Source organism: Helicoverpa armigera, chromosome 15 (genome assembly GCF_030705265.1).
Source record: "Helicoverpa armigera isolate CAAS_96S chromosome 15, ASM3070526v1, whole genome shotgun sequence".
Classification (NCBI taxonomy): Eukaryota; Metazoa; Arthropoda; class Insecta; order Lepidoptera; family Noctuidae; genus Helicoverpa; species Helicoverpa armigera.
In genome coordinates, this window is record NC_087134.1 from 7,179,987 (window position 1) to 7,207,342 (window position 27,356).

The following is a 27,356-nucleotide window of genomic DNA, read 5'->3' on the forward strand; positions in this document are numbered from 1 at the left end:
ATGATCACACAATCATATATAGTCCGCACGCCTTCCATGCTATCTGCAATTACATATAAATCTGTCGAAAACCATCAATGCCTATAAGATACGATACGAAAAATATCCCTTTAATTGTCGAGCTGAAGTAACAATGCGACACTTCGCTTAATCCAATGGGCTGATGGTTTATCAGACGGCAAATAAAATGCTAATACGAAATTAGAGGAATGACCGGTTGTAGCCAACACCCCTTTCCTCTCTAAGGTTTTGTATAATGGGCATTTGTACCTATCCCCTTCTTCAAACTCACCTTTTAATTTGGGAAATAGCCACACAACTGGCAAATTGTCATTCAATATTTTTGGAAATTGTTCCGCAATTGTGTACAAATTTCGATCCCAACGGCCTCCGTCCATGAAGAGTCCCTCCACATACACGCCTGATTTTGGGGGAACTTTTTCATAATCAACTCTACGTACCTCAAAGTCAAAAATTAGTAAATCAATAGGAATCTTCTTTTCCCTAGCGTAGTTTTGAACTGATCCAGTCAGAAAGGCCTGAGTGAAAAAGAACCCTGACAGCCAAAACGTAGATGGTTTCCCATTTTTATACCAGTTATCCAGCATTTCCAAACGTTCTACGAAATCTGTAACATAGCTAGGCAGTGGTTTCAAACTAGGATATGAGACTTTTCGCCAATTATCTGGAATTCTTCCCAGTAACATAGCATTTGATTGCAAATCCAATGATAAAGACATCACGATAAGACCTTTTACAGCTTTTTGCAAATCCATTAAAGATGTCTTTATCTCATTCAACAATTTGTTAAACCGTTCCATCTCTTGAATTAACACTGTATTCATCGATTCACTATAATCAACGGGGTATTTCTTTTGTGCGGTTTCCAAGTCAAACTTGCCTGGTAGCTTGGAAAGAATTTCAGCGGCCATGTGAACAAGAATTGCTTCAGTATTTCCTCCCTCACCGCCGCCGCCACCTCCTTCAACAAGAACCAAAGCTTGAGTTAGTTCCATGGAAGTTGTATAATCACGTGTTATTCCTGCGTTCATATGCAGTCCAAACACTTCGGGGGGCGGATTAACTGGAACAGTTTCAATGTGCTTCAAGTAATCTTGATATTCACACCTTCGTGGCAAACCATATTGAGGGCCAATATCACAAAATGTGTAATTTGGATCATTAACGACATTAGCGTTAACGTAGTTGTCTAATATTGTAACAATTAAACGGCGATCCCAATCATCAGTCACTCTACCGCCGTAATTGCATTCACCGGTCAAGTATTTAATAGCTACGTACTGAATTTCTTCATATTGGTTTAAAAACATCTGTAACTGCATCACTGATATTTGAAAATCAGAGTCATTAAACCCGTATTGAATATTCCATCCTAATGGACCAAACTTTTTTCTTTCTTGTACTACAGCATGAAAAAAGCTAATGCCATATAAAAGCTTACTAAATGTTTTATCCTTGCCTGGGCAGCCTTCGAAAAATTCGGTTTCTTTTACAGGCTCTGAAATATACGAACGGTTTAAGTTGTGTTGTAACCCTGTAGGTGGTTCATTTGTCATTTTAACTGCAACTTGTAAAACGGCTTGTGGAAACATGTCAGATGGATAGCTAGTCAGCCACAATCTAAAGCTTAAATCGGTGTTAGTTAAATCAAAACCTTCGATAAGTTTTTCAAGAGCTGGAAGCCATGATACCGCTAAATGACAATTTTGCAAACATACCCAGCCCCCTTCAAGCTGTGCTTTTTCAATCATTGCTCGCGCAATCGGCCCTTGTCCTTGTCCCAACGATATAGAGTTGAATCTATGTGAATATCCCATTCTCTCACAATATTTTATCAATGCTCCCATTGGATCTGAGCCTGGAGACAATATGAATATTAAAGGTGCGAGACAATTTGAATCTCCAAAAGATTTGCCGATATCGAAAGGCGGCGGTGTTATATATTTACGTCCCATTTGCCTTTCTACAAAATCTGAAATTGCAATTGTTAATTTGTCAGGTCTTAAAATTCGGACAATTAACAATTTTTGAAATTGAGTCAACTTAGTATCCCACACTCCAGGAAGGGTTTTATTATGTGGTTCCATGTCGTCATAAACTTCTTGCCACTTGGTAATGTTTCTCACAAAATCTTCTTGAAAACCCGCAAAGCTGTGTAAATCACTTATGCGGCAAACTTCATCCCAACTTTTATCTGGTAACCATTCAACGGGTTTCCGCTTCGTGTTTTCGATAGCTATACCACCAGTTATAAGGAAAACGTGTTCCTCTAAATTCATTTCCCCCGAAGCAAGCATCATTTTAGAACACATAACGTATGAAAACATTAACTTGTCCTTGTCAAAGAGTGATCTACAAACGTTACTGTATAAGTTATAGGTGAAGGTTTCTTTTAAAAACTTCAACCTTTTATCTAAATCTTTAGATTTATTAGCGTTTTCGATTGAAATTATGTAAAGATTAATAAACCAAACCAGGGAGTATTGATACATCGGATCAACGTTAGGCAATTCCGTGACACAGTAATACAATACAGCAGAATGAGAAGCAATGGGTCTATAACCAAGCCGGAATTTTTCTATTATCACCTCGGTTTCCACACTTGCTTCTTGTTTCTTCATAATATCTACAGCTAAAAGTTTTGACGAGTCCAGAACTTCAACAGCAGTTTCATCTTCCAATATATCGCCTTTCGTTTCTTGTAAGGTGCGTAGGATATCATCTTCTACTTGTTTCAATGCGGCTCGATTACCAGCACTTTGAACTATCAATTTTTCTCTTTTTTCTTGTAAATCTGGCCTTTCTTTTGCTACTACTATGCCTAAAAGTTGATCTTCTAATCCATCTTTAGTTAAAGCAAAGTTGATTAAGGTGACTTTGTTAAAAACTTCCGGCAAATAATGTGGGTTCCTTAATTTAGTTGTCATATATAGCCTGAAGTTTGGGTGGTATTCTATAACATTGTCTCCGAGAGCAATAAATTCTTTACCATATTGAGTGTATGTATTTTTTAAAAGAACCGGGTCTAATGGCGCTTCCACGTCCTCGAGAATGCACTCTATAAGTGCAGGTTTACCGTATTCTAAACAAGTCTCAATAACTTTCATGTAATTGCCATCTGAAAATTTCAATACTTGTAAATCATTAGCCTTTTCCATAGTTTTTATCCATTTATTTGCTTGGCCTTGCGGATCAATCATCAAAGACCATCTCATTGAATTATCTTGTATCACACCATTATCGACGGAAAACGAATCTCGTGGTAGGCCAGCAATGCACCAATTTTGTATCTTTATATCGGTACCTAAAACGTCTTTGAATACAAAGTGTTCGGAGTGTGGCATATTTAATTTTATTACTAATTCCCGCCACTGATCAATCATTTTAGTTCTGACAGGTAATGTATATGGAGCCAAATAAGCCATTATCGCACACGACACTAGAATGTCTCCTGCTAAGTGATCAAACAAAATCTGTAAATTTTCAGCAGCGGTTGTCCACCGCACTCTTTCACCTCCTAAGCCACCGAGCAACTTTTCAGCTCTAGCCAATTTATCAATACACAGTTGCACTTCGTCTTCTAGGGCTTTCTTTTTAAGATTGGCCTCTTCTAAAGCTTCGTTTAATTCGGCCAACCTAGCTTCTAATCTTGCTACTAGAGCTTTCTTTTCTTCTAAAATGGCCATTGTTTCCGCAAATTCTTTTTCCGCAGCTTCTAATTTTGCTTTCTTGGGGGCTACGACTTTAGCAACGGCATCGTACATATCCATTGCAATAATCCACTTACATAGTCCCTCAGCGGCCGCTGAAGCTTTAGCAATAATATGAGGCTTAAAATCTTTATGACAAAGGTACTCTTTCCGAATTTTTTGCATAACGGCAATGGGGATATTATCCTTGTCAAAGTTTTTTAGCGATTCCAAAAAGCTCATATCTCCTAATATTCTTTTACTAGGACCCCAATAATCTAAAATTTTTTTGCCAGGATTGGCTGGGTCGGGTATTTTATCAGGTGGGATACCTTTTATCACACATACTGCAGCCATGACTAATTTCACTGTACTTGGAGGATTTTTCATAGACTTCACAATAGTTATGTCAGCTGGTTTTAAAGTATTTAAAGCTGCAATAGCATCTTCTAAGATTGGCAATGCTAAAGCTAAATCAGCTTCACAGTCTTTTTTGAGTTCTTGTGCAGCTGCTGCTTGAACGTTCGCAACTTTTTGATCCTCCCTCACTTGAGCGGCTGCTTTGTCAGCAATTGCAGTTTCCTTTTCTATTTCTTCCATCATTTTAGCTGATTTTGCAGCCATGATCATAAGCTGAGGCTTCAATGCGTTCAAATCGCGTTGCATAATTGCTACTGCATCAGCTGCTTGACCTAGTTTGTCTAAACCATTGGTATATCTCATTTTGGCAGCCCTTAGTTCTCTCTGTTTTTTATTCGTTAACGAGGTGAATGATTTTATTAGGTCTAAATAAGAGGCTGATGTTATGTATGTTTTTCTACCAAGAGTATTATAGAATTCTAGAGATATAACTCGGGCATCTACATGAAATTGTTTACAAGCAATTACGGCAGATGCTTTTACTTTATCAGGTACATTGACTTTTACCATATAATAATGAGCAACCATTTCTAATGCATCTTCGGGCCAGTTATCGTACCAATCAATGGTACAACAGTTTACCAACGATGGATAAAGTCGTAACCTTGTTCTAAAGGAACTTCCTATTGGACTAAAACACAATACAATGTGCAATTTTGCTTTGCAACGACCCACAAAAAAGGCTAAAATCTGCAAAGGGCTTATATCAAGATTTCTGTTACCGCCTTGTGCCCCTAAACGAACCAATTCGAGAATTTCTTGTTTTTCGTCCAGGCCATATAAATTTGGAACCTCACCCGAGTTAAGCAAACTGTCTAAGTTTTGTATAAAGACTTCTTCTTTAATCTGACTTTCAGTGAATAAGAAAGTTGTATCTTTATTCAGGCCACCAGATTCACGAAGAACTAGTTTGATATCATCATGCCAATCCTTAACACTGTAAGTTTTCGTTATCTCAGGCTGAAATATTTGCTGGCCTAACACAGTGCTAGCTAAACGTGTAAGTGACTGTCTTCCAGAACCACCAACACCTACAAGTAAAGCATTTCCTGAAGGCATGCATAAAAGCCGACAAATCTTTGACAAGTGTTCCAACGCGTAATCAAATAGTACAATGGTCATTTTTGCTTTATGCATAGCATTATATTCGGTCAGCATTGCGAGTGCCACGTTCAATACGGCTTCCTTTGATGGCATTTCTTCATACCGTCGTTCACCTTCTAAACTATCTGTGTCTAGGTAACAACCAAACATCATAGATTTAATAGTATCACGAGTCACATCCCCTCTATCATTTTGATAAATATCTAAAGCATTTTCAAAGGTGTCTTTCATGAAATCCTTTGTTGACTTTTTCAACACTTCAAAAAACCAAGCACGATCGTCATCATCCACGAGTCTATCATAGAAAACACGCATGATTTCGTGGACCCAAACTTTTACGAAAGTCTTTTTATTATCGGCAGATTCCTTTCGTAACAGCGCACATCCTTGAATGACTCTTGAAAAATCTCTCAAGTTAAAAGTGTAATGCGACTTTGCGGGAGTTGGTCTCAGTCCTTCTGTAGCATTATCATATATATCCATAGTAGCTGCTATGATGTTAATAATAAACGGCTGGACATCCTGACCAAATCCATTTCTCTTCCAGCCTAATTGTAACAAAGTCATGAAAATTTTAGTCATACTTTCTTTAGAAAATACATTTATTGAGTAGATATTAAAATGTCTCAGCATTCTTGGGTAAATAAGTTGTCGACTACCACCAACAGGTCCAATTGCACCGTAGAAAAATGTGTCATGTATATATAATTTATCAGTCGTTTTTAAATCATACCAATGTTTTTGATCGAAATACAATCTTAGTAATTCTATTGCAGGTTGTGCACCGTACGTTTCTTTAGCAGGCATATTCATATCATCAATAAATATTATAGCCTTTTTTCCTTTCGATGGCCCATAATTATTTTTTCTTCTTTTGTATAGTTTTGAAATAACTAACTCTTGAGTTTGGTTGGCGGAAGTTGTAGTTGTAAACGTTATAAATCCTGGTGTGTACAGATCTATAGAAATACGATTCATCAAAAAGTTTTGCACGATAAAACTTTTTCCTGTGCCCGTTGGTCCAATCAAGAGTAAAGGCTGCATGAATTTTGTATGCAAATCCAATAGCGCATAGTATTTTTCTGTTTCCAGGGTGGGTATAACAGATTGGAGTAAATTTATTTGTTCTTTCACAACTACATTTTTTACAGTTTCCATCCACGGTTTCCAACAACCTTTACCTTTATACATGTAAAAATGGTCAATAAGCATCCCATCAGATGGAACCGAGACATCAAGGCGATCTATGTTAGGAGGCAAACCCTTTTCTCCCTTAAAATATTCTTTTATCAACAAATCATACTTTTCTCGAGAATCAGTGTCAAGTATTCCGCCAATACCCCAAACTAAGGCACTCATGAATGAAGCGATAAACCAGGTTCTTGTGTGTCTTGTATCTTCTTCACCCTTGATCGCATTATCCATAAACATTACTACAAGCCGGAGCGTGCTTACGACTAAATTTACGTCTCCGCCAGTCACTAATTGAGTACATTCCTTCTTCACATAATATACTAATGGATCAAATAACCAATCACACATAGAATAAATGAATTCTTCATTTTCTTCATACCATATAGGATTCAGTGTGTTCAACCATGATTGATAAAACGGTCTAAATCCTAGCGAAACTGATTCCATGTATATCATGCCACATCTAGATACAGTGGCAGGAGAGGCCTGAGATAAGTCCATAACCTCGAATATCATGGACATAACATTAGACATAGCCATCACTTCACCCGATGTTAAACACAGTTTTTTATTATCATCTAAAACAGTATTCATATTTTCAATCCACACTGCATCTACAGGACCGTCAAATACGATCCATTTTTTAACGGGAGTATCATCTGAAGCAAAGTCTCTGAACATAGTGGCTACTATACCATCCGTCCATTCATAGGAAATTGGATCAAAAGCTCCATAGAGCTGACCCATGGTGACTGCTTTAGGATTTAACACTTTATAAGTACATTCCGCTCCGCCAGGTTGATCTCTTTCGTACATCAATGTTAGCGATTCAGATAGTATTTTCAATGTCATTGATTTGCCAGAAAAAGGATCGCCAACTATCATGAATCCATGTCTCACAATCATCATTTCAAATATTTGTATTACTTTGAGAAGGAAGCAATCCATTGGTTGTAAATTGTTTCTTTCACAGGTAGTATTGCATGCGTCTAAAAAGTTTACGTAATCTGGTTTTGGTAGTGTGATTCCAGGGAATAAATCAGATATTATGCCTTCAAATAGAGGTACATCGCAAGACAAGAATTTTGGTAAGTTAACATCTGTAATGGAACGAAGAAGTAGAATAGATTCACTTTCATTAGGAAATGCTCTTTTCAAATTACCAGCAGCCGACAAAACAGTTTTGACAGCTCGCATTCCATAGTCATAATGATTTTGTGAGGATAATTGTTCAGAACATAATCTATAAGTTGTGACAATTTTTACAGATAGACTTCTGGCATCAACAAAGCCAAAAGAATACAAAGAAATTTCGCCTATCATTGCATAATCTGGAACCATCATTGCGACTGTACGAAATAGTACTTTTAGATTATCAGGTAACTCAGAACGACCCGCGTAGCCCGGATTCATGGTGATGCAGACATAACAAGCTGGATTTAAAGTTAGTGTCGTGCCTTCAAAATCAAAGGTTTCTAATTTTTGTCTAACTGCTTGAACTATGCACAGAATTTGTTGCGCTATGACAGAGAGCACTTCAACATCTATTCTATTGAACTCATCAAAACACGCCCAAGCACCACAAGAAGCCAAACCTTTGAAAAATTTACCCATTGCTTTGTAATCCAATCCATCAGAACAATTAAATACAACACATTGAACGGCTAATGCCTTTGCCAAGTCTTTTGTAGTTTCTGTTTTTCCCGTCCCCGCAGGGCCTTCAGGAGCGCCATTTAAATGAAGATAATACGCACCTATTAACGTTCGGTAACATCGATCAGTTAATGGTGTTATAACCAATCGATCAGTGTTACCTAAGTATTCGTATGCATATGCCACAACGGCATTTATAATCTTCACACCAACTTTCTCGTCTTCCCAGTAATAACGAAGTTGTGCTAGCCATTGGAAATCTGTAACTTCAGTAACATTTTTACCAACTAATTCAAATATGACGTCTTTGGCGTGTACATCGATTACAATAAGAGCTTTTATTGTAATACTGCTTAATTTAGTCAAATCGGTACGTCGAATTACAGCTACAGTTTCATTAAGCTGTTTGGTCAAAGAGTCATGAAATGCTTCTAATTCGCTTAACTTATGTGTTTGTAGAGCTTCGTGAACGTCAACAGCCCAATAAATTTGAGATATAGCTAACACGACCATTCCTTCCCATGAAAGTATCCAGTCGACGCGAGTCATGTTTGGGTAGTCGTAATAGGATAATTCCGTTTCTGATCTTACAGCTTTTAGCATTTGGTCTTCGACTTGCACTAACCACTTCTCCACAGATCCCCTAGCTGCTTGAACACTGATTATCTCGAGGAACTCCACTTGTTCGGTTTCCATAGAGATCATAGCAGATATATTAAATTCTTCGTCAAATACCAATTTATGAATCCCTTCGAAACATTTCTTTAAATGAGGTTGGACTTTAAGAGGATTTTTCGTCTCCGATAATATTTCCAACATTTCGTCGTTAGACAGAAAGAAGAATCTTGGGAAATACAGTCGTTTCTTTTCTAGATAGTTGTTCACGCCATCGTTAATTTTTTCGAGTAATGCTGTTGCAACTTTAAATGCTTCCAATACGCCGTGTGCTCCAGCTAGCTCAAGCGCATGTGGATCTTTTTCCACACAACTCATGTACCTGCGATATGTGTTGTTTACTTCAGTGAACATCACTCCTTCTTCAGGCATTTGAGCAACTATGTCTTTTGAAGAAAATATAGGTAACAAGTACAACCACTGACTTTGTACTTTACCCCATTCGTCTATGGTCAGATTAGTTCTTACAATTTTTTCATACCAAGATTTTACTTGAGTTTCAAAAGGCTTGACAAATGCCGAACCTCTCATTCCAACCGTTTTGACTATATGATCGTCTAAAACACATTGAATGTCGTCAAGCGCGGTGAGTATATTTATGCCTGTATCTTTATATGGATTGGTCTTAAAGCATATATCAGTCCATTCCGCCATCATTTTGTTTAGATTGGTTATCAGGGCAAGTTCTTTTGTCGCTGCTACACTAATAATTTCGTATTGATCGATATCTTCCCATAGATTAAAGTTTATTATCTTTCGCAACGTTGTACCTGCTGTTGGAGTCAAATCGAAACCGGCAATGGTAGACATTTCATCCCAATGTCTTTGTACCAACGCTGGATTGCACATTATGTGGGCCATCTGTACATTAGGTCTCCATTCCTTTGTTTCAGCAACTGCTTGTGCACATAATTTCATTGGCGCTGGAAGATTATTGACATCAAGATCATCCACCATTCCTTGGAAACGTTTCTCCACGCCTTCAGCAATTTGTTGTTTTATTCTGTTTCTATAATTTTTTGAGATCTTTAGAAACTCTTTATAATAAAAGTCATGATCTTGTTCTATCTGATTGTGATCCATATATTCAAAAGGCCCATCCATCCATGTAAAATAGCTACGTTTCCATCTATGAACCAAGAATACAAGGCTATGGAAAGGTTTAATATAATCTTTTAACTCTTCTAGGTCAGGATAGCTTGTAATTGGAAACTTGAATGTTGCTTCTTCAGTATTTATCCAAGATACAAGTTTATCACAATCGTCCAATCGATGTACAAGTTTTCTAAGATATTCCAGATATTCAAGAGTGTGGTTAATATCATCCATACTGTCTAAAAGCTCTAAATATGGTATCATTTCAACCACTTCATTGTTCAGGTAAGCAATTTTAGCTAGTAGATTTTCTTCCATGTCAGCTTTGTGGGATTCGTAAGCTGCCGCATTTCTTTCAAATATTGGTTTTATATCTTTGAGCCAGTTAACAGTCCGAGTATTAGACGCGACATGTTCTTCTGTCAGTGAAGTCATTTCTAGTAAATTGGAGATAATGTTAATTTGGACCATAATCCTTTCTTTTAATGCTTCAACCAATACTGTTTTTGCATGGAGTATATAAACTCCTTGTTCTATTAATTCTACAGCATTTGCTGGTTCTTTAAGAGCAGTTGCTTTGATTTCTTCGAATGCAGCACATATGCTCTCGTTTTCTCTAATGTGTGCGCTGATTATACCTGCTATTAGATCATTTACGAATTCCAATGCTTTGCGTTTCAAACCATCCACCATTCGGAGCTGATTAACAGTTGCACAGTTAAAATATTCATTTTCAATAATAGCAGTGATCTCGGAATCTATTCCTTGAAAATATTTTATTTTATCTCGACAAATATCAAATTTTTCTTCCGCTTCAATAAACTTGAGAAGGGCTTCCTTTGCCGGAGCACCATAAAGCATACTGTATTCTTTTCGTAACTTATCTAAATAAAGAAGTAGTGGCTCGAACACCACATCTAATTGTTTTTGTAATCTTTCATGGCTGTCTCTGTATAGCCAAGCGTTATATTGAACCGGCAAAGCGTCAAAGTTATATGGTATTCTAAGGTACTGCTCTATAGGCATTAGTCTTTGCGACATATGGCATATTGCATCAGCAATATTATGAAACACTTCATAAACTGCCTTGAGTGATGGATCATAGATAAATTCGCCGTCGAAATCAAGATCTAAGTTCAATATAAGAACAGATTCTGGATCCTTGAGATCATCTATAATAGCTTCTATAGATCTTCGCATAAGTTCCTGAATCTGCATTGCTATCATTTTGGTAGCACATCTTACAAAATCTGGTATTTTCTTCTGACGCATTCCTCGAAGACATCTCGGATTTTTGAGCCACTGGACAAGGATCCCATACCAAGTGCTGGAAACCAAATAATCAGCCCTTCGGATTTCTTCTAAAATTTTTGCATGAAATTCATCGAGTGTAATTGCACCTTTCGCTCTATATTTTGCTAAATCAATGATATGATCGGGGAAAATCCGTTCCGAGGATTCTAACACGAGTCTAATAAACGGATGTAATATAAGTGCCCCGTCAACCAGTTTCTTGCGAAATTTAAGCATTTTGTCGTAATTTTCTGTAATGCCATTATATTTGAAATAGGGTTCCTGATATCGTATCCTGGAAACTCCGGGCTGTTCTCTGATGATGGTTTTGACTGCCAGGTCGTGAAGGTTGCGGTTCCACTCTTGTTTGCTCTCGTTGATGAGTTCATCCATGAGGATTGGAAATGTGTGACGTAGTTTCGAGGGCACGAGGCTGCATATTTTCCTCTCCCAGTCTTTAGACATAGGCGGTGGTTTGATGTTCTGCGCGCAGTCTCTCAATACTGCGATGTGACGCGACTGTGATATCTCCAGTCGATCACGTTCGCGTCGCTCCAGGGGTGGCCGAGCTATCTCTATTTTTCTCTCTGTAGCTTTTTTCTCGAGAATTTTGCGGAAACTCTCTTGTTTGTCCTGAAATAGTTGTGAATGTGTATTTAATACTGAGTATTTTTAATAAAAGTATAGATGTTGGGGGTAGTACACCAGTCAACAGGTCATAAATAAAATAACCCACTCGTCAGACGTCGTTTTAAGATGCAACGAATCCTAACGGAATTATGTTACCTTGATCCGATTATAAGGTGGAAGCGGTGTGAACGGCAGTCTGTCCAGTTGTTGTACATCGGGTATAGGCCGCATAATTGGCACACGACATCCATTTTTCGTCTGCAGAAGTCTTCTTAGCTCTCTTTCGTCCATATTTACTAATATTACGAAACGATTATTTTCAACAAAATATTGTTTTCACTAAACAAAAACATTTGCAACAAAAATCATTGTGACATAATATATCATAGCAACGCAACGCATCGATGTCACATTTAAATTTAGAACTTCATGAAACTGCCACCATGACAACCCGAAGCGTCGAGCGGGAAAAGTAAAAAAAGAAAACAATCAATGAGGTCCGTAATGGAGCATGTTGCATAGTTACAAACTAGGGCTTCCATAACACCCGGTAATACTGCTGTAGAACTGGGTACCTAGTAGGGGCACATTATAAAAGCAGTCACGATACATTTTAGACCGCGCTAAGTTGGACATCTTGGGATAATATTAAGTATAACAACGTCGATTGTAAGCGCTCTACGAATAATATCAGTAGTCTTTTTTTTGTTTAATAACATGTAATAAATTATGTATAACTGCATAGAAATAAAACAACAATGAACACGTAAGGTGAATTATATTCGCACAAACAATGAACAGATGCACAAATATGTTATATGGTTCAATATATACATCATAGTTTTTATAAAACTTGTCCTTATTATCGATATTTACATTACATCACAATCATAGATAATTTGTGTCCATAAAATATTAACACACATCAATAAAGTAATATCATTTAGTTTTGTTGAATCAGATCAATCGTATGCAGATGTTATTCATAATTTTCAACAATTTAAATTATAATAATATTTTTTCAATGAGAAATATTTCTCCTTTAAATATAATGATTGCAAAACGATTTCGTACATAGAATTATTATGCCAATACTGACGTCGTGATGTAGATGTAATAATAAACAAGTGTAAAGCTATTCTAACAAGTGGAATTTAATTGGAATATGATAGGAAGATATGATTCCCACGACTTTCTCAGTCTTTATTCGATGTTAGTGTACATATATAAAAAATCAAAATACATGGCACTACTATGAGGATCTAAGTACTATACCGTGTAGGAACATTAAAATTATCATATTTTCAAAAGTAAAATGTATAAAAATATTTTTTTTTTTATATTCAATATAAAATTTGTTTGAAGCAAAATGGCATGTTATTTGTACATGTACCTAAATAGTTTTATTTAAGGTTAGATAAGATGAGCGACATTTCAATTCCATTCGCGTTCTTTGGTGGAACCAATACTTAGCCAAACGCACAAAATATATCTCACATGGTACAAATACCTCTTTACATTACAACAAAACAATATTTTATGGCCGTATTATACATACATATATACATAGCAAATATACTATGTTAGCAAAATTGTCTAAGTATACTAAAGTCTTGCCCTCCAAAAAAAGCAAAAAAATATCAATACAAACTCTCTTTTTACCTACATTTCGTACTAATATAAATACAGCATTATAAAAACTAAAATAAATGTGATTCGATATAATTAAGGATAGTATACTGTTATAATAAAATTATGTAATTTCGAAATGACTAAAGTAGTAGTTTTTAATAATAGTTGCCATGTTAGAGTAATATAATTTACACCATGTATACCTCCTTATTGCGCGGTTTAAAAAAATGTGTCTGTCTTCGCCGTGAGCCTTACTTACTTCATGTGGATATGTATGGTACACACATAAATAATACAATTTATGATGAAGTTACATGAACAGATCAAAACATCACAAAATGGCGAGACATTCCTATTTCAAATCGCACAGCACTACATAACTTGCCTTCCTATAATATACTTTAATTTACACATATATACACAACATACAATTTTACATGTATCGATTACAATTCGAGTAAATGGAAGTGAAAAATTCGTAATCGATTAACGATTATTTGATCAAAAGTCAAATAGGGATCGTTAATCGATTGTAAACATGACTACTGCCCGACTAAATACCGGAGAGGCGAGTCGATTTTGTCGATTTTTCCTCTGCTTGGCAAGTTAGCAGTGAACTATCTACGCTACGAGATTAAGCCCGAAATACACTGGGCTTCCTGTAAGGTCATACACTAGCTCCCAGAAGACGTTCGTCTGCAGAGTCGCGTTCCTCTTCTGAACCTGATTTCTCCTTCTTGATGGATTGGTATCTAACCTGTAGAGATAACACAAAAATAAATTAATAAAAGGAAACGTATGTAAAATAATAAGGATAAAGGCAATTCAGAAGAATAAAAATACCTTGGTCTTAATTTTCGAGCTCACACCTCGTGGATGGTACATGAGGAAGTTGTCGGTCACCCAAAATATTAATATCTGAAACAATATCATGTAATGCAGTTGCCTTTTATAAAGCTTCTACAGAATACCACTAAGTTTTAGGTACAGACAGATAGTTGTTTATTTTGTATTGGAACTACAAAAAGTTCAAAGGGCTACATAAATATATTGAACATAAAGATATATATATCTATCTACAATATAAAAGTAGTAGTAGGATATACATAAATATAAATGAGAACTATGATAACACCGCTATGTAACAATAACAATAGTAAGTATATGGGACATAAAGCAATATCTAAAGATAACGAATGCTTACCAAATGTTTCATGAAAACGACATTGGACTTGAGAAATTTTCTTATTAGTTTAGGTTTAGTTTTTTCTTATCCTAATACCACAAAGATTAGGAAGTACCGTAAATGCCGCTAAATCTAAGTCTAAGATGATAAAATTAGACTCGTTTCTGTACTGATAAATGGTATTAATATTTAGTGCTACAAGTCACATTAATTAATTAAGTACGTTTGAACCAATTAGCCTATATAACAACGAACATTTTAATTATGAAATGATTCAAATGAGGCGGTTATGACGATTCCTATTTGTGCATGTAATGACTTGTTTTGCTTGAATGAATCATGAGCACTAACCATTGTGACTTATTAATTAAAATGTATAAAAATGATTAATCTTTTACACAGTTATTTTCTCATACCAAGGAATCCTGGCTAACTTGAAATTATAGCAGTGTGGCAGACTAGATGTTTTCCCGCGGTTTTACCTTCGTCCCTTGACCACTACTGCCCATACATGGATAAAAGATAGCCTATTTTCACCAGAGATAATGCAGGTTCCCAAAAGTGAAAGAATTTTTCAAATCGGTCAAACACTTTCAGAGCCTATTCGTGTCAAGCAAATAAATCTCTTTATAATATTAGTGTAGATGAATCCACAACTGCTATAATTTCAATTAAATAATATCACGAGGTTCTCAATTCGTTTGAGTACATAAGTTTTTTGGGATCCTATAGTTTCCCCTAGAAGCGAGTACTAGTGTCCTGAAGATTATAATCTAGCTCAGCCGTTCCCAAATGGGGTTCCGCGGAACCCTGGTGTTCCGTGACAGGCCCTCAGGGGTTCCGTGGAAAATTCAAGATTTCCATATGGTAAATCGTTTCACAAATATTGTCAATATTTAATTATTATTCATTTTCAATTAGATTGATTTAAATATTGCATTCCAAAACATCCATTCCATTTAGGCACCATGTAGGTGGGTACCTACATGGTACTCGGGAATGTAAGTCTCGTACTTTCGCGACAAGTGGCGGGGGAAGGCCACGGCAGCAGGTAATTTAATTCCGGTTTTTACAAATTGTAGACTTATACCTCCAGATCTTCGGCAATCGGCAAAAGTAGATAGCGAGTCGGCCAAAAATCACCGCATTTTTTGGGCTTATTTCATCGCCAGGATTAAACGTTTTCATACATTTGACAAGACGTGAAATGACACGGCATACGAGTATTTCCAGTGGCTATTTTACCATGAATCAAAGTGTGACATTATTTCCAATTTTTGCACCTCCGCGAATACGAAAATTTCGCGCTCGCTTCGCTCGCGACTCCATGTTGTGATGCTTTTATGTTCGTTTAATTGCTCAAGTATCCAACACCGAAAAAATTTCGCGCTCTGCCGTCGAGGTTTCCTTTGATATTTATTTTTTATTCCTCTGGTTCAGAAAAAGCAATAGCGCTTTCTTCGCTAGCTGCTTAATCATTTACATTTGCTTTTTTGTGTGGATATTGTACTTTTTGAGACCTTATTAATTTATAGTGGATTTGTTTATTTTGTGTAGGTACTTAAACTAAAATTCGCGCTCGCTTCGCTCGCGATACCGGCTACCACTGAATGTCTTTCAATGCTAGCGGGTGCTTGAAACTTCTTCTTTTAGTTAAAAAAATCACGCTCGCTCGGCTCGCACCTGAACAAACCCAATCTATTTCTTTTTGCGTTTACTTTGTCAGTCTTCAAACTGAAAACTATTCACATAATACACAAAGTCAAGGGCGGCTAAATTGTTTACTGGCCCGTGTGGCAGATAGCCATGCTACGCCTGAGTATAATGAATATGTCTCTAACCATATATATGTCACCGTAAGATTACAAACATCGTTAGATTACAATCTATCTCGAGAAATTGTAAACTGTCGAATTATTGTAAACCGTAACACCTGATTGCAATTTAACGCATTATTTTTCGCTATATTATAATCTATCGATGAGAAATTGTCAAATTGTCAACTGTCCGAAAGCTCTCCCTGATTGGTCAGTCTTTTTGTAAGATCGAGAGCGATGTAGAGCGGTCAAATTGTTAACTGGCGTAGAACGGAATGCAATTTTTAAGACACAAATTACACACAATTAAAAATTGTATTAAAAATTGAAGTTAGTGACGAAAACGAATCGCTGCAAAACCGACTCCACGTAGTCTTGTCTGCCCTACCCCTAGAGTGCAATTCAAAACCGCGTAGGCGCGGAGGGGCGAGGCGGCCTGCGAGCTGAGGCGCAAGTAGTTTCAGCGCTCGCCGCCGCGGCTGAGGCTGGCCGGCGGAGCCGGCCAGCAAGCCGAAGCTGCGGTGGTGAGCGTGAAAACCATCTGCGACGATAAGCTCGCATGGGACCGCCGGAGCCCCGCAGCGCCGGAGCCGTGACAGAAGTTATGCTTGCTGCATGTTGTAATTGTGGCAGACTTAGTAATTTAGAAGGCAACATACATTTTTGGGGGCGAATAATGATATTAAAAAGAAGCCTGTTTAATTAGCACCCCTTTTATTTTATTTTTAAATATTAGTTTGTATTTGAAGACAAAATACCTAACTGTATTTTTATAAGAGTTATTTTTATATAAATTTAATACTTGAAGAATTTTTGAAGAGCATTTATTTTATTTAACTGACACCTCTATTTCATTCCTAACTCTACGGGAACTCCATGGGAACAGAACGGCTGGTCGTGATTGGTCGATCTTACAAAAAGACTGACCAATCAGAGAGAGCTTTCGGACAGTTGACAATCTGACAATTTCTCATCGATAGATTATAATATAGCGAAAAATAATGCGTTAAATTGCAATCAGATGTTACGGTTCACAATAATTCGACAGTTTACAATCTCTCGAGATAGATTGTAATCTAACGATGTTTGTAATCTTACGGTAACATATATAACCATTTGGTGCTCTACCACGCGCCACGAGCCGTACCTAAGTGTATTTACGTCTTTAGTTTACTTCTTACTTAAGCTAAGGTTCCGTCGAAAAATGGTGAAACGAAAAGGGTTCCGAAGCCAAAAGAATTCGGGAACCGCTGATCTAGCTAGTCGAGTGTGCATGTACTTATTGTACTCTCGCCACGAGCCGCGAACCCAAATTGGCTTATCATCGACGCTATTCTTTGCTCATATTTGTTTTTGCCATATGTGCATAAATTGTACAGAACATACCTAATAAGCAGTTCATGTAGTGTGGCAAATTAAATACTTAACGTTACATGTAGCTAAGTAAGAAAACTGAGTATGGTAATCAAATCGTATTAGGTGTGTTTTTAAATTCCTAAGTATTAGTCTGTAATGAAAAAAGTATTCCACTTGAATGATGATGATGATGACACAACTCTGGAATAATCTTTACTGTATTTATATTTAAGTAACGAGGTTATTGGCCTTCTATAGATAACGATTGACTTTAAGAGGGCTATCACAAATTTTCGCGAATTTAAACGTTTTATACGAGTTTTGATGCTTTGGATATAGTCACAATAAAAAAAACAAAAATAAGATTCAGAAAGTTTGATCATTTATCTTGAAAGTGTATTAAATAAATATTTTAATTTGTCCACGTACATCAGTAAAATCTTTGTCTCTGCAAAGGATGTTTCATAAAATGTTGCTTTTGGGAATCTTTTGATGCTTCGGTACTCCGAGGATATAGCAATTTAACCATTTATAAAAATGTTCAAGATACAACTATATCTTGTACTTGGAAGTGCTTAAATCAATTTATTACAATTCATACAGTATTACACCAAAAATAATTCTATAAAACTGAGAGTTACTGACAATTTTCCGTACGAAACTATATTTTTTATCTATGAAAGTATAATCCAAATTCAAATAAAAAACATTTAATAATTAAGGTGGTATTGTTATAAAGCTTGAAAAAAAAATGGTCTATTTAAAAGTAAAACAATATTTTAAAATAATTTTGTTTGCAATGCAAAATCAATATAAATCTTGTGACGCGCGGTGTTCAACTTTAGTCAGCGCCAGGCGCTTACCGAGGAGGGACGTATCGCTCGCTGTTGCGCCGCGTAAACTCGCCGGAGTTCGAAAATATAGCGCAACCTACGCATCTAACACGTTTTGATACTAGTGAGTTTTATTTTATTTATTAGTTATAATGATCTGATTGAAATGTAATATACATAAGTATTAGGCCATGATATTCTAATTCGAAAATGTTATAGATTGGGTTCTCTTTTTTTGATGTTGGTTATAAAGAAATATGTACGTAAATGTCATCGTCGTTAGTTTCGCTGTTGCATAATAATGTAATTGGACTTCTTTGATTCTTGCAGGATAATGAAAGCATATTTAATTCAGACTATCAGACTCAATTGAATACCAGTACAAATAATATGGTAAGTATTTTTTGTCACCCGCAAAAGGTATACGTGACATATTTGTTTTAATAAACTATCTACATTCCTAGTTTTCATTGTTGCAGGAAAATGAAGATACAATACATGGAAGACGAATTATAGATTTTAGTTTTTTTATAAATCAATTACTTATAATTGATAAACATGGTGAAAAGTTTGGTTGTCGATTAAATAATTTAAAAATTGTACACGATTACTTGTTTATTGTAACTCAATCGAGCTATTCTAGGTTATAAAATTCATCGGTACAAGTAATATTTCATAAACTATAAAAACAATAAATTAGGGTCATTTCGCCTGTTCGCGACCATCGCCCAGTTCGCGTCCATTTTGCCGATCTCCTTTAAAAAATCTTCGAAAACAAGATAATTAACACACCAATCAAACGAAAGATCATTACCGCTAATACGTTAATGTATAAGAGGCACGCACAGATAGACAAACGTTCTGTGCGTCCAACCAATCCTTTTAGAAAAAATAATTAGTCTAGGCTCTTCAACAAGAAAGCGCAAACACGTTGAATTTTAGATAAAAATTAGTGTGCAGCGGCGTGTTTGATGGTAAGTTTTATATTGTTTTATGTGAATTTTAGGATAAATAGCTATTTCTACAGTTTAATGATGAATAAAGGTATAATGTTTTTTATGAATTTGGTAATGTTTTTTATATTTAACGAATAAAATAAGGTGGACGCGAATTACTACATCGAATTTTACAAAACTTCCACTTTGCGTCCACAATGGACGCGAACTAAAACTATCCTCTATACCAGCCGTTCCCAAATGGGGTTCCGCGGAACCCTGGTGTTCCGTGACAGGCCCTCAGGGGTTCCGTGGAAAATTCAAGATTTCCATATGGTAAATCGTTTCACAAATATTGTCAATATTTAATTATTATTCATTTTCAATTAGATTGATTTAAATATTGCATTCCAAAACATCCATTCCATTTAGGCACCATGTAGGTGGGTACCTACATGGTACTCGGGAATGTAAGTCTCGTACTTTCGCGACAAGTGGCGGGGGAAGGCCACGGCAGCAGGTAATTTAATTCCGGTTTTTACAAATTGTAGACTTATACCTCCAGATCTTCGGCAATCGGCAAAAGTAGATAGCGAGTCGGCCAAAAATCACCGCATTTTTTGGGCTTATTTCATCGCCAGGATTAAACGTTTTCATACATTTGACAAGACGTGAAATGACACGGCATACGAGTATTTCCAGTGGCTATTTTACCATGAATCAAAGTGTGACATTATTTCCAATTTTTGCACCTCCGCGAATACGAAAATTTCGCGCTCGCTTCGCTCGCGACTCCATGTTGTGATGCTTTTATGTTCGTTTAATTGCTCAAGTATCCAACACCGAAAAAATTTCGCGCTCTGCCGTCGAGGTTTCCTTTGATATTTATTTTTTATTCCTCTGGTTCAGAAAAAGCAATAGCGCTTTCTTCGCTAGCTGCTTAATCATTTACATTTGCTTTTTTGTGTGGATATTGTACTTTTTGAGACCTTATTAATTTATAGTGGATTTGTTTATTTTGTGTAGGTACTTAAACTAAAAAAAATTCGCGCTCGCTTCGCTCGCGATACCGGCTACCACTGAATGTCTTTCAATGCTAGCGGGTGCTTGAAACTTCTTCTTTTAGTTAAAAAAATCACGCTCGCTCGGCTCGCACCTGAACAAACCCAATCTATTTCTTTTTGCGTTTACTTTGTCAGTCTTCAAACTGAAAACTATTCACATAATACACAAAGTCAAGGGCGGCTAAATTGTTTACTGGCCCGTGTGGCAGATAGCCATGCTACGCCTGAGTATAATGAATATGTCTCTAACCATATATATGTCACCGTAAGATTACAAACATCGTTAGATTACAATCTATCTCGAGAAATTGTAAACTGTCGAATTATTGTAAACCGTAACACCTGATTGCAATTTAACGCATTATTTTTCGCTATATTATAATCTATCGATGAGAAATTGTCAAATTGTCAACTGTCCGAAAGCTCTCCCTGATTGGTCAGTCTTTTTGTAAGATCGAGAGCGATGTAGAGCGGTCAAATTGTTAACTGGCGTAGAACGGAATGCAATTTTTAAGACACAAATTACACACAATTAAAAATTGTATTAAAAATTGAAGTTAGTGACGAAAACGAATCGCTGCAAAACCGACTCCACGTAGTCTTGTCTGCCCTACCCCTAGAGTGCAATTCAAAACCGCGTAGGCGCGGAGGGGCGAGGCGGCCTGCGAGCTGAGGCGCAAGTAGTTTCAGCGCTCGCCGCCGCGGCTGAGGCTGGCCGGCGGAGCCGGCCAGCAAGCCGAAGCTGCGGTGGTGAGCGTGAAAACCATCTGCGACGATAAGCTCGCATGGGACCGCCGGAGCCCCGCAGCGCCGGAGCCGTGACAGAAGTTATGCTTGCTGCATGTTGTAATTGTGGCAGACTTAGTAATTTAGAAGGCAACATACATTTTTGGGGGCGAATAATGATATTAAAAAGAAGCCTGTTTAATTAGCACCCCTTTTATTTTATTTTTAAATATTAGTTTGTATTTGAAGACAAAATACCTAACTGTATTTTTATAAGAGTTATTTTTATATAAATTTAATACTTGAAGAATTTTTGAAGAGCATTTATTTTATTTAACTGACACCTCTATTTCATTCCTAACTCTACGGGAACTCCATGGGAACAGAACGGCTGGTCGTGATTGGTCGATCTTACAAAAAGACTGACCAATCAGAGAGAGCTTTCGGACAGTTGACAATCTGACAATTTCTCATCGATAGATTATAATATAGCGAAAAATAATGCGTTAAATTGCAATCAGATGTTACGGTTCACAATAATTCGACAGTTTACAATCTCTCGAGATAGATTGTAATCTAACGATGTTTGTAATCTTACGGTAACATATATAACCATTTGGTGCTCTACCACGCGCCACGAGCCGTACCTAAGTGTATTTACGTCTTTAGTTTACTTCTTACTTAAGCTAAGGTTCCGTCGAAAAATGGTGAAACGAAAAGGGTTCCGAAGCCAAAAGAATTCGGGAACCGCTGCTCTATACTAATAAACCAAATTGCGTCCACTGTTTTCGTTAAATACTTGCTTATAAAAAATAATTAAAACATGGGTACTGTTTAATATATTAAGATTAAACAGTAAATTTTTTGATTTTTTTTGTTATTTTAAATTAAAAATCAACATTATCATCATTTAAAATTCACTTTAAAAAAATAAAAATAATTTTTCTCAACATTGGTTTGAGTAACTTAAAATTAGGCAATTAATTTTGCAACTTGAAAAATAAACAGTAATCAGTTCTGTTAATTTTACCCTAAAATCACAGGGAAAGACCCGCGTTGATTATAGTAAGTTTTTGGCCATATTAAATTAACAAAACAATATAACAATTTTGTCTAAACATACAACTAAAAAAAATTGTTGAGTCAATAAATTATCAGACAAGGCATATTCTTTGAATATTTTTTTTATCGATTTATTCTTCTCTCGAATATCATTTAATGCTTTCTTTAAGTCTTCTTCTGTGTATGTTGTCTTTTCCTTCTTTTTTCCTGTATCCGAAGAACTTATCTTAAATGAAATTACTTAATATATTAAGATTAAACAGTACATTTTTTTTTTATTAAGATATATACGTGGTTATAATTAAATTATATTTTTTTTATGAAGATATATACGTGGTTCTAATTAAATTATAATTTTTCTATTTTTTTATTAAGATATATATATATATATACGTGGTTATAATTAAATATTTAAATTATAATTATAATTTAATTATAACCACGTATATATCTTAATAAAAAAAATTACTAATAATCTTATTTTAAGTTACTTAAACCAATGTTGAGAAGAATTATTTTTATTTTTTAAAGTGAATTTTAAATGATGATAATGTTGACTTTTAATAATTAAGTTTATTGTTAAATAAAGAAATTGATCTAATACAATCTTTCTTTATTAATTCTTAAAAAAATCACCCCTATATTCCTTTTCTAAGCTACTGGACGCGAACTGGACCATGGGTGGACGCGAATTGGATTTTGTGGACGCAAACTGGGTAAAACGCCTAATTTTGAGGTTTATCGATTTAAATAGAAAACGTAAGATATTTCTAATACAACTGAAAGTTAATCTTAAAATAGAGTATATAAGGAATACATTACACAAATTTGACATGGAAATGAGTGCTGGAGCATTTTTATTATCGCCGTCAAACTTGCCAACTGCACTAAATGGTCGCCAACAGGCGAAATGACCCTATTTCGGAAAAAAGTGGCAAAGTCTCAAGTTTGTTTGTGCCGCGTGGCGGTCCGCAGGTGTGCGTTGCGTATTTCACTAGACGCACACATGCGCAAGTGCTGCCGGCTATCGTCTAATTTACCTACAACTGAGCAATTCGATTTTGTAATAGCGCTCTTAAATAAGTAATATTATCATGATTTCTAAGTGCCTACAGAACCAAGCGATATGACTCGTCATATCTTTTAGAGAAGACTAGCTGTTTCCGGCGGTTCCACCCGCATCCCGAGGGAACTACTTCAAGCACCTGGATGGAACATCACCTGGATAGAACAGAACTGCAGCCTTTGCTTTATAGACCAAAGTGCACATACATCAAAAGACTGAATTACATTCTCAATTATTAGGGAAATATTGTTCTCCTCAAAGCTTTTCTAGTGTTTCAACAGTTTACGGCTATTTATATAATTCAGAAGAACAGATATGGCAGCCGACCCCAACGAAAAAGGTTCGGAGGATGATGAAGACCAGATATGGTTGTAAACAATTTATAAATCGATTTGCAAACAGCAGTTAGAACCTACTTGTATGCGAACATATTTATGTTGACGATCTAAATGCGATATTAACACATGATATTCATTTATGTATAACCAATATTATAATATACACAATGACCATATGTTTACTCATATGTTACTCCTATTTACGTTTTACGCTAAGGTACTTAGACTAAGTGTAGACTTTGTTATCAGTTGGTAAGTATTGTAACTTTTAAAGTAAAGAAATACCTAATTAGTTTTTTGTAGCCAGTTATCGCTCGCGTAATATCACAAGATGAAAATCGTGTTTCTTTAAACATGCAGTGACTGATTTCCATATAAGTAAATTTAAAATAAGTAGTTAACTGTTCTCGAATAAGAATTTCTTATAAAATCGATATGAAATGGCTCTCCTATTAAGTCAATGGAAAATTACAGCCACTGGGAATATTCCCACGACGTAGTACGTAGTCTGTTATCATTTGCCGCTAAAATCACATAATAAGTGGCCGTCTATCTATCTACTTATCTACATTTATAAAAATCAATTGCCCTCCTTTTGCGTTTGTCTGTTAAAACTTCTCAAAGCAATCATTCATGATAAAATTGAAAAAATGTTATCAATCAATTATGATGATACTAGTTCTTGCACACGGCTTCATCCTGCCTGAGAGTGTTACTCTGTGATGTACTGTCCCGCACCCAGATAAAAATAAAAAAGTAGCCCATATGTTATTCTGGTGCGTACCTAAGCTATACATAGACCTGCCAATTTTCATCAAAATCCGTTGAGCCGTTTGCGCGTGCCGAAGTAACAAAAATGTTCATATGTAATAAGATTGTGCAGTGAGATTATGGGTCTATTTGAATGGGTGTCTGGAAGATTTCACATTGCAATATCATTGCCAATAATTTTCGCATAATAATTAAAATAAACTTACATTAACAAAGAAGGGAATGATGAGCATGACCACCGCCAGTTCCAGGCGAGGGTCGGAGACAGGCGACAGGCGTAACGTGGATAAGACAGCGACCACCGGCGGTAGGCGCAGCACCAACGCCAAGACGGACTTGGCAAACGTCGCGAGCGCCGCGTATAATATGCATTGGCATATCCATGCTGCGCACATCGGCGGTTTACCTGATAGACATAAATTATTTACATTATAAAAATCCTTTTGGATATTTCTAACTAACTTGCTACAGAAAGAAATATCGCTTTGAAAAAATATGGGAGTTCAATACAAAATCGAGGTATTTTTTAATTTATTTTATGGGCTGTCGTGATCGTTATACCTATGTACATAAAAGGATGTATCACACGAATATGTAGTAGGTAAATCGTGTGGGTATTGGAATGACGTATTTCTCGCCATCTTCATTATATAAGGATATTACAAGTGTAACTTTCTCGAATTTTGACCTTATTTCTTGTGTTTGGAAACTCATTGTATATTTGGTAACTTTTCATGCAAGGTCGCTGTTTCCATAATTGGATAGTGCACACCTCCTTGGTCCTACTGCTCTAAGAGCAAAGACAATTTTTTTTTCATTACGTGACTAAAGGGCGAAAGTCATGCAGAATTCATTAGAAACCTTTTTTGATGATTTGCAGAGCTGTGTTATTTCATTCAGCATCTCTGGTCAGGCCAAAAGCCGTCAGGCCTATTCGGCATTTTAGTGAGGATCATCAGGTGTACACACTGATGGAAGTACCATTTGTGTTACTTTATAAAGATTACTTAGACCGGAAAGCCTATTTAAGTTTTAGAACTTTTACAGGCTTTCAGTAATAAATAGTTCATGTTTGTGACTGGAAAAAAGGTGTTTAAAACTCACCATATTCACCAAAATTGATGAGTGGTATATCATAAGTTTTCGCACAGTATTGAGCAAGTCTGATGCCAGCCCATATTATTAGCAGGCCCAGCGTCGAGTCTAACATGAAGTTCACTATGTACCTGTTAAGACAATTATATTCAAGTTAACAATGGCTGTATACACTTACATCAAGTGAAGAATAAAAATATGTTAGAGACTGAACTTTGTAGGCTTCATTGAATAGCTATAGGATTTTAGCCCTTATTGCATTATGTTAGGGATCATAATCAATTGTTTTCTGGTGGTAGGAAAATTTATTGTAATTTAATTTTATGAGTCATGAACTTGTATTTAAATATTTTATTTTGACTATGTTTAAACTACAATTTAATAAAGGTGCAGAGTTTTCTATTCATTTTCTTTCAAAGTTGATTGTTTGGAGATTCAAGCAACATAACAATACATTACATAGTTACATGTACATATTTTAAAATCCTTGAGTTTACCTAAAGCTGTTGCAATCTAAGGTCAATGGAGAGTTCCTTTCTAAGTGAAACAATCTTTAATGCTTAAATATTTGCTTACCATAGACCATGAACATCTCAAATAAAAGAAGGTACCATATAATGAAGATTTGAAGATATGTTTAGTACTGGCTGTTTTCTTACAAATACTTAAAAGAAAAATAAAGTAGTAAAGTAGGTTAGCAATCAATAAGTTCTCATACCAGGTGCATGGGTTCCCAGTGAGGTGAGGTGACAGCCATACGTTGGCTGCATGTATGATTAATGCTCCCAAGCCTTGCTTTGATGTATCGTAAAACCATATAAGCCATGGCCTCCTTGCATACCGGGGCTCACAAAATCTTTTACCTTCAATAAAGAAAATATAATTAAATATCAATAACAAACTGACGGGAGTTTTATTTATAAAATATAGTGTTTTAAAAATTATGAATGAAATTAGTAAGAAATATGAATGACTATCTGAAATCAAAATAATATTTAAAAAATTGCCATAATTTATTTGGTGAGGTTGTAAATTTAATTAAATTTATAATGACTATCTAGATATTTCTTAGCTCGAAAAGAGTTTCGTAAGCGCAGCAAGTGCAAAGCCATATTTACTAAGACAAAGTACGCAATACTGTCGTATCGGTATCCTTGAACTCCGGCCTGTATTTCACAACTACTTACCTATTAAGCAAGTAAACGCTAAAACTGCCAACAGGAACTGCATGAACCACCCATAGTTGTCCGTGAGAGCATCTTTGGAGCAATGTAGCTCCGACCAGTAAATATAATCGGAACTGTTATTCATTTTTCATTTCTTTTAGTAAATAAATCGCATATCAAGGTTGCTAGTGCTTTCACTAGCTATTACTCATGTTAAACGGTTTCCTATTCACAAAACAAAACAAATTAAATTCAATGGACTTTTAAACAAACACAAACTGCAATAAACTGAATTAATTTCTCGCAAATTCGCATCTCGCATCACATCATATATTTTTGACAGTTTTGACTTTTGTCATTACAGTTTTTGTCATCTAAACTTACAGAACAGTAGGCAAACGCAACCTTATTTGTATTAATGGAGACGGATATTCTCGACTTTCATTAATATTCAACAGTAAGAATTTTTGATTTTTTATTGTGGGAGTAAATTGGAATAGAAACTTGTAATAGTAATATAATTTACTTCTTACCG

At 35.9% G+C, this 27,356-nt stretch overlaps 2 protein-coding genes and 1 long non-coding RNA gene across 3 annotated transcripts; 1 reads left to right on the plus strand and 2 right to left on the minus strand.

Annotated features, from left to right (window-relative positions):
* Positions 1-9: 9 nt before the first annotated feature.
* On the minus strand, positions 10-12,176 carry LOC110370596 (dynein axonemal heavy chain 12). Its single transcript, XM_021326476.3, has 2 exons — positions 11,931-12,176; positions 10-11,777 (listed from the first exon to the last, which is right to left on the minus strand). The coding sequence occupies exons 1-2, from the start codon at positions 12,063-12,065 to the stop codon at positions 111-113; spliced, it is 11,802 nt and encodes a 3,933-aa protein (XP_021182151.3). The 5' UTR covers positions 12,066-12,176; the 3' UTR covers positions 10-110.
* Positions 12,177-12,535: 359 nt separating this feature from the next.
* LOC110370637 (store-operated calcium entry regulator STIMATE) lies at positions 12,536-27,217 on the minus strand. The gene is made up of 6 exons (XM_021326535.3): positions 26,843-27,217; positions 26,374-26,518; positions 25,665-25,786; positions 24,767-24,966; positions 14,250-14,324; positions 12,536-14,163 (listed from the first exon to the last, which is right to left on the minus strand). The coding sequence occupies exons 1-6, from the start codon at positions 26,964-26,966 to the stop codon at positions 14,074-14,076; spliced, it is 756 nt and encodes a 251-aa protein (XP_021182210.1). The 5' UTR covers positions 26,967-27,217; the 3' UTR covers positions 12,536-14,073.
* LOC135117893 (uncharacterized) lies at positions 18,590-21,641 on the plus strand. The gene is made up of 2 exons (XR_010277226.1): positions 18,590-18,991; positions 19,078-21,641. It is a non-coding gene; the product is annotated as an uncharacterized LOC135117893 (long non-coding RNA).
* Positions 27,218-27,356: the final 139 nt, after the last annotated feature.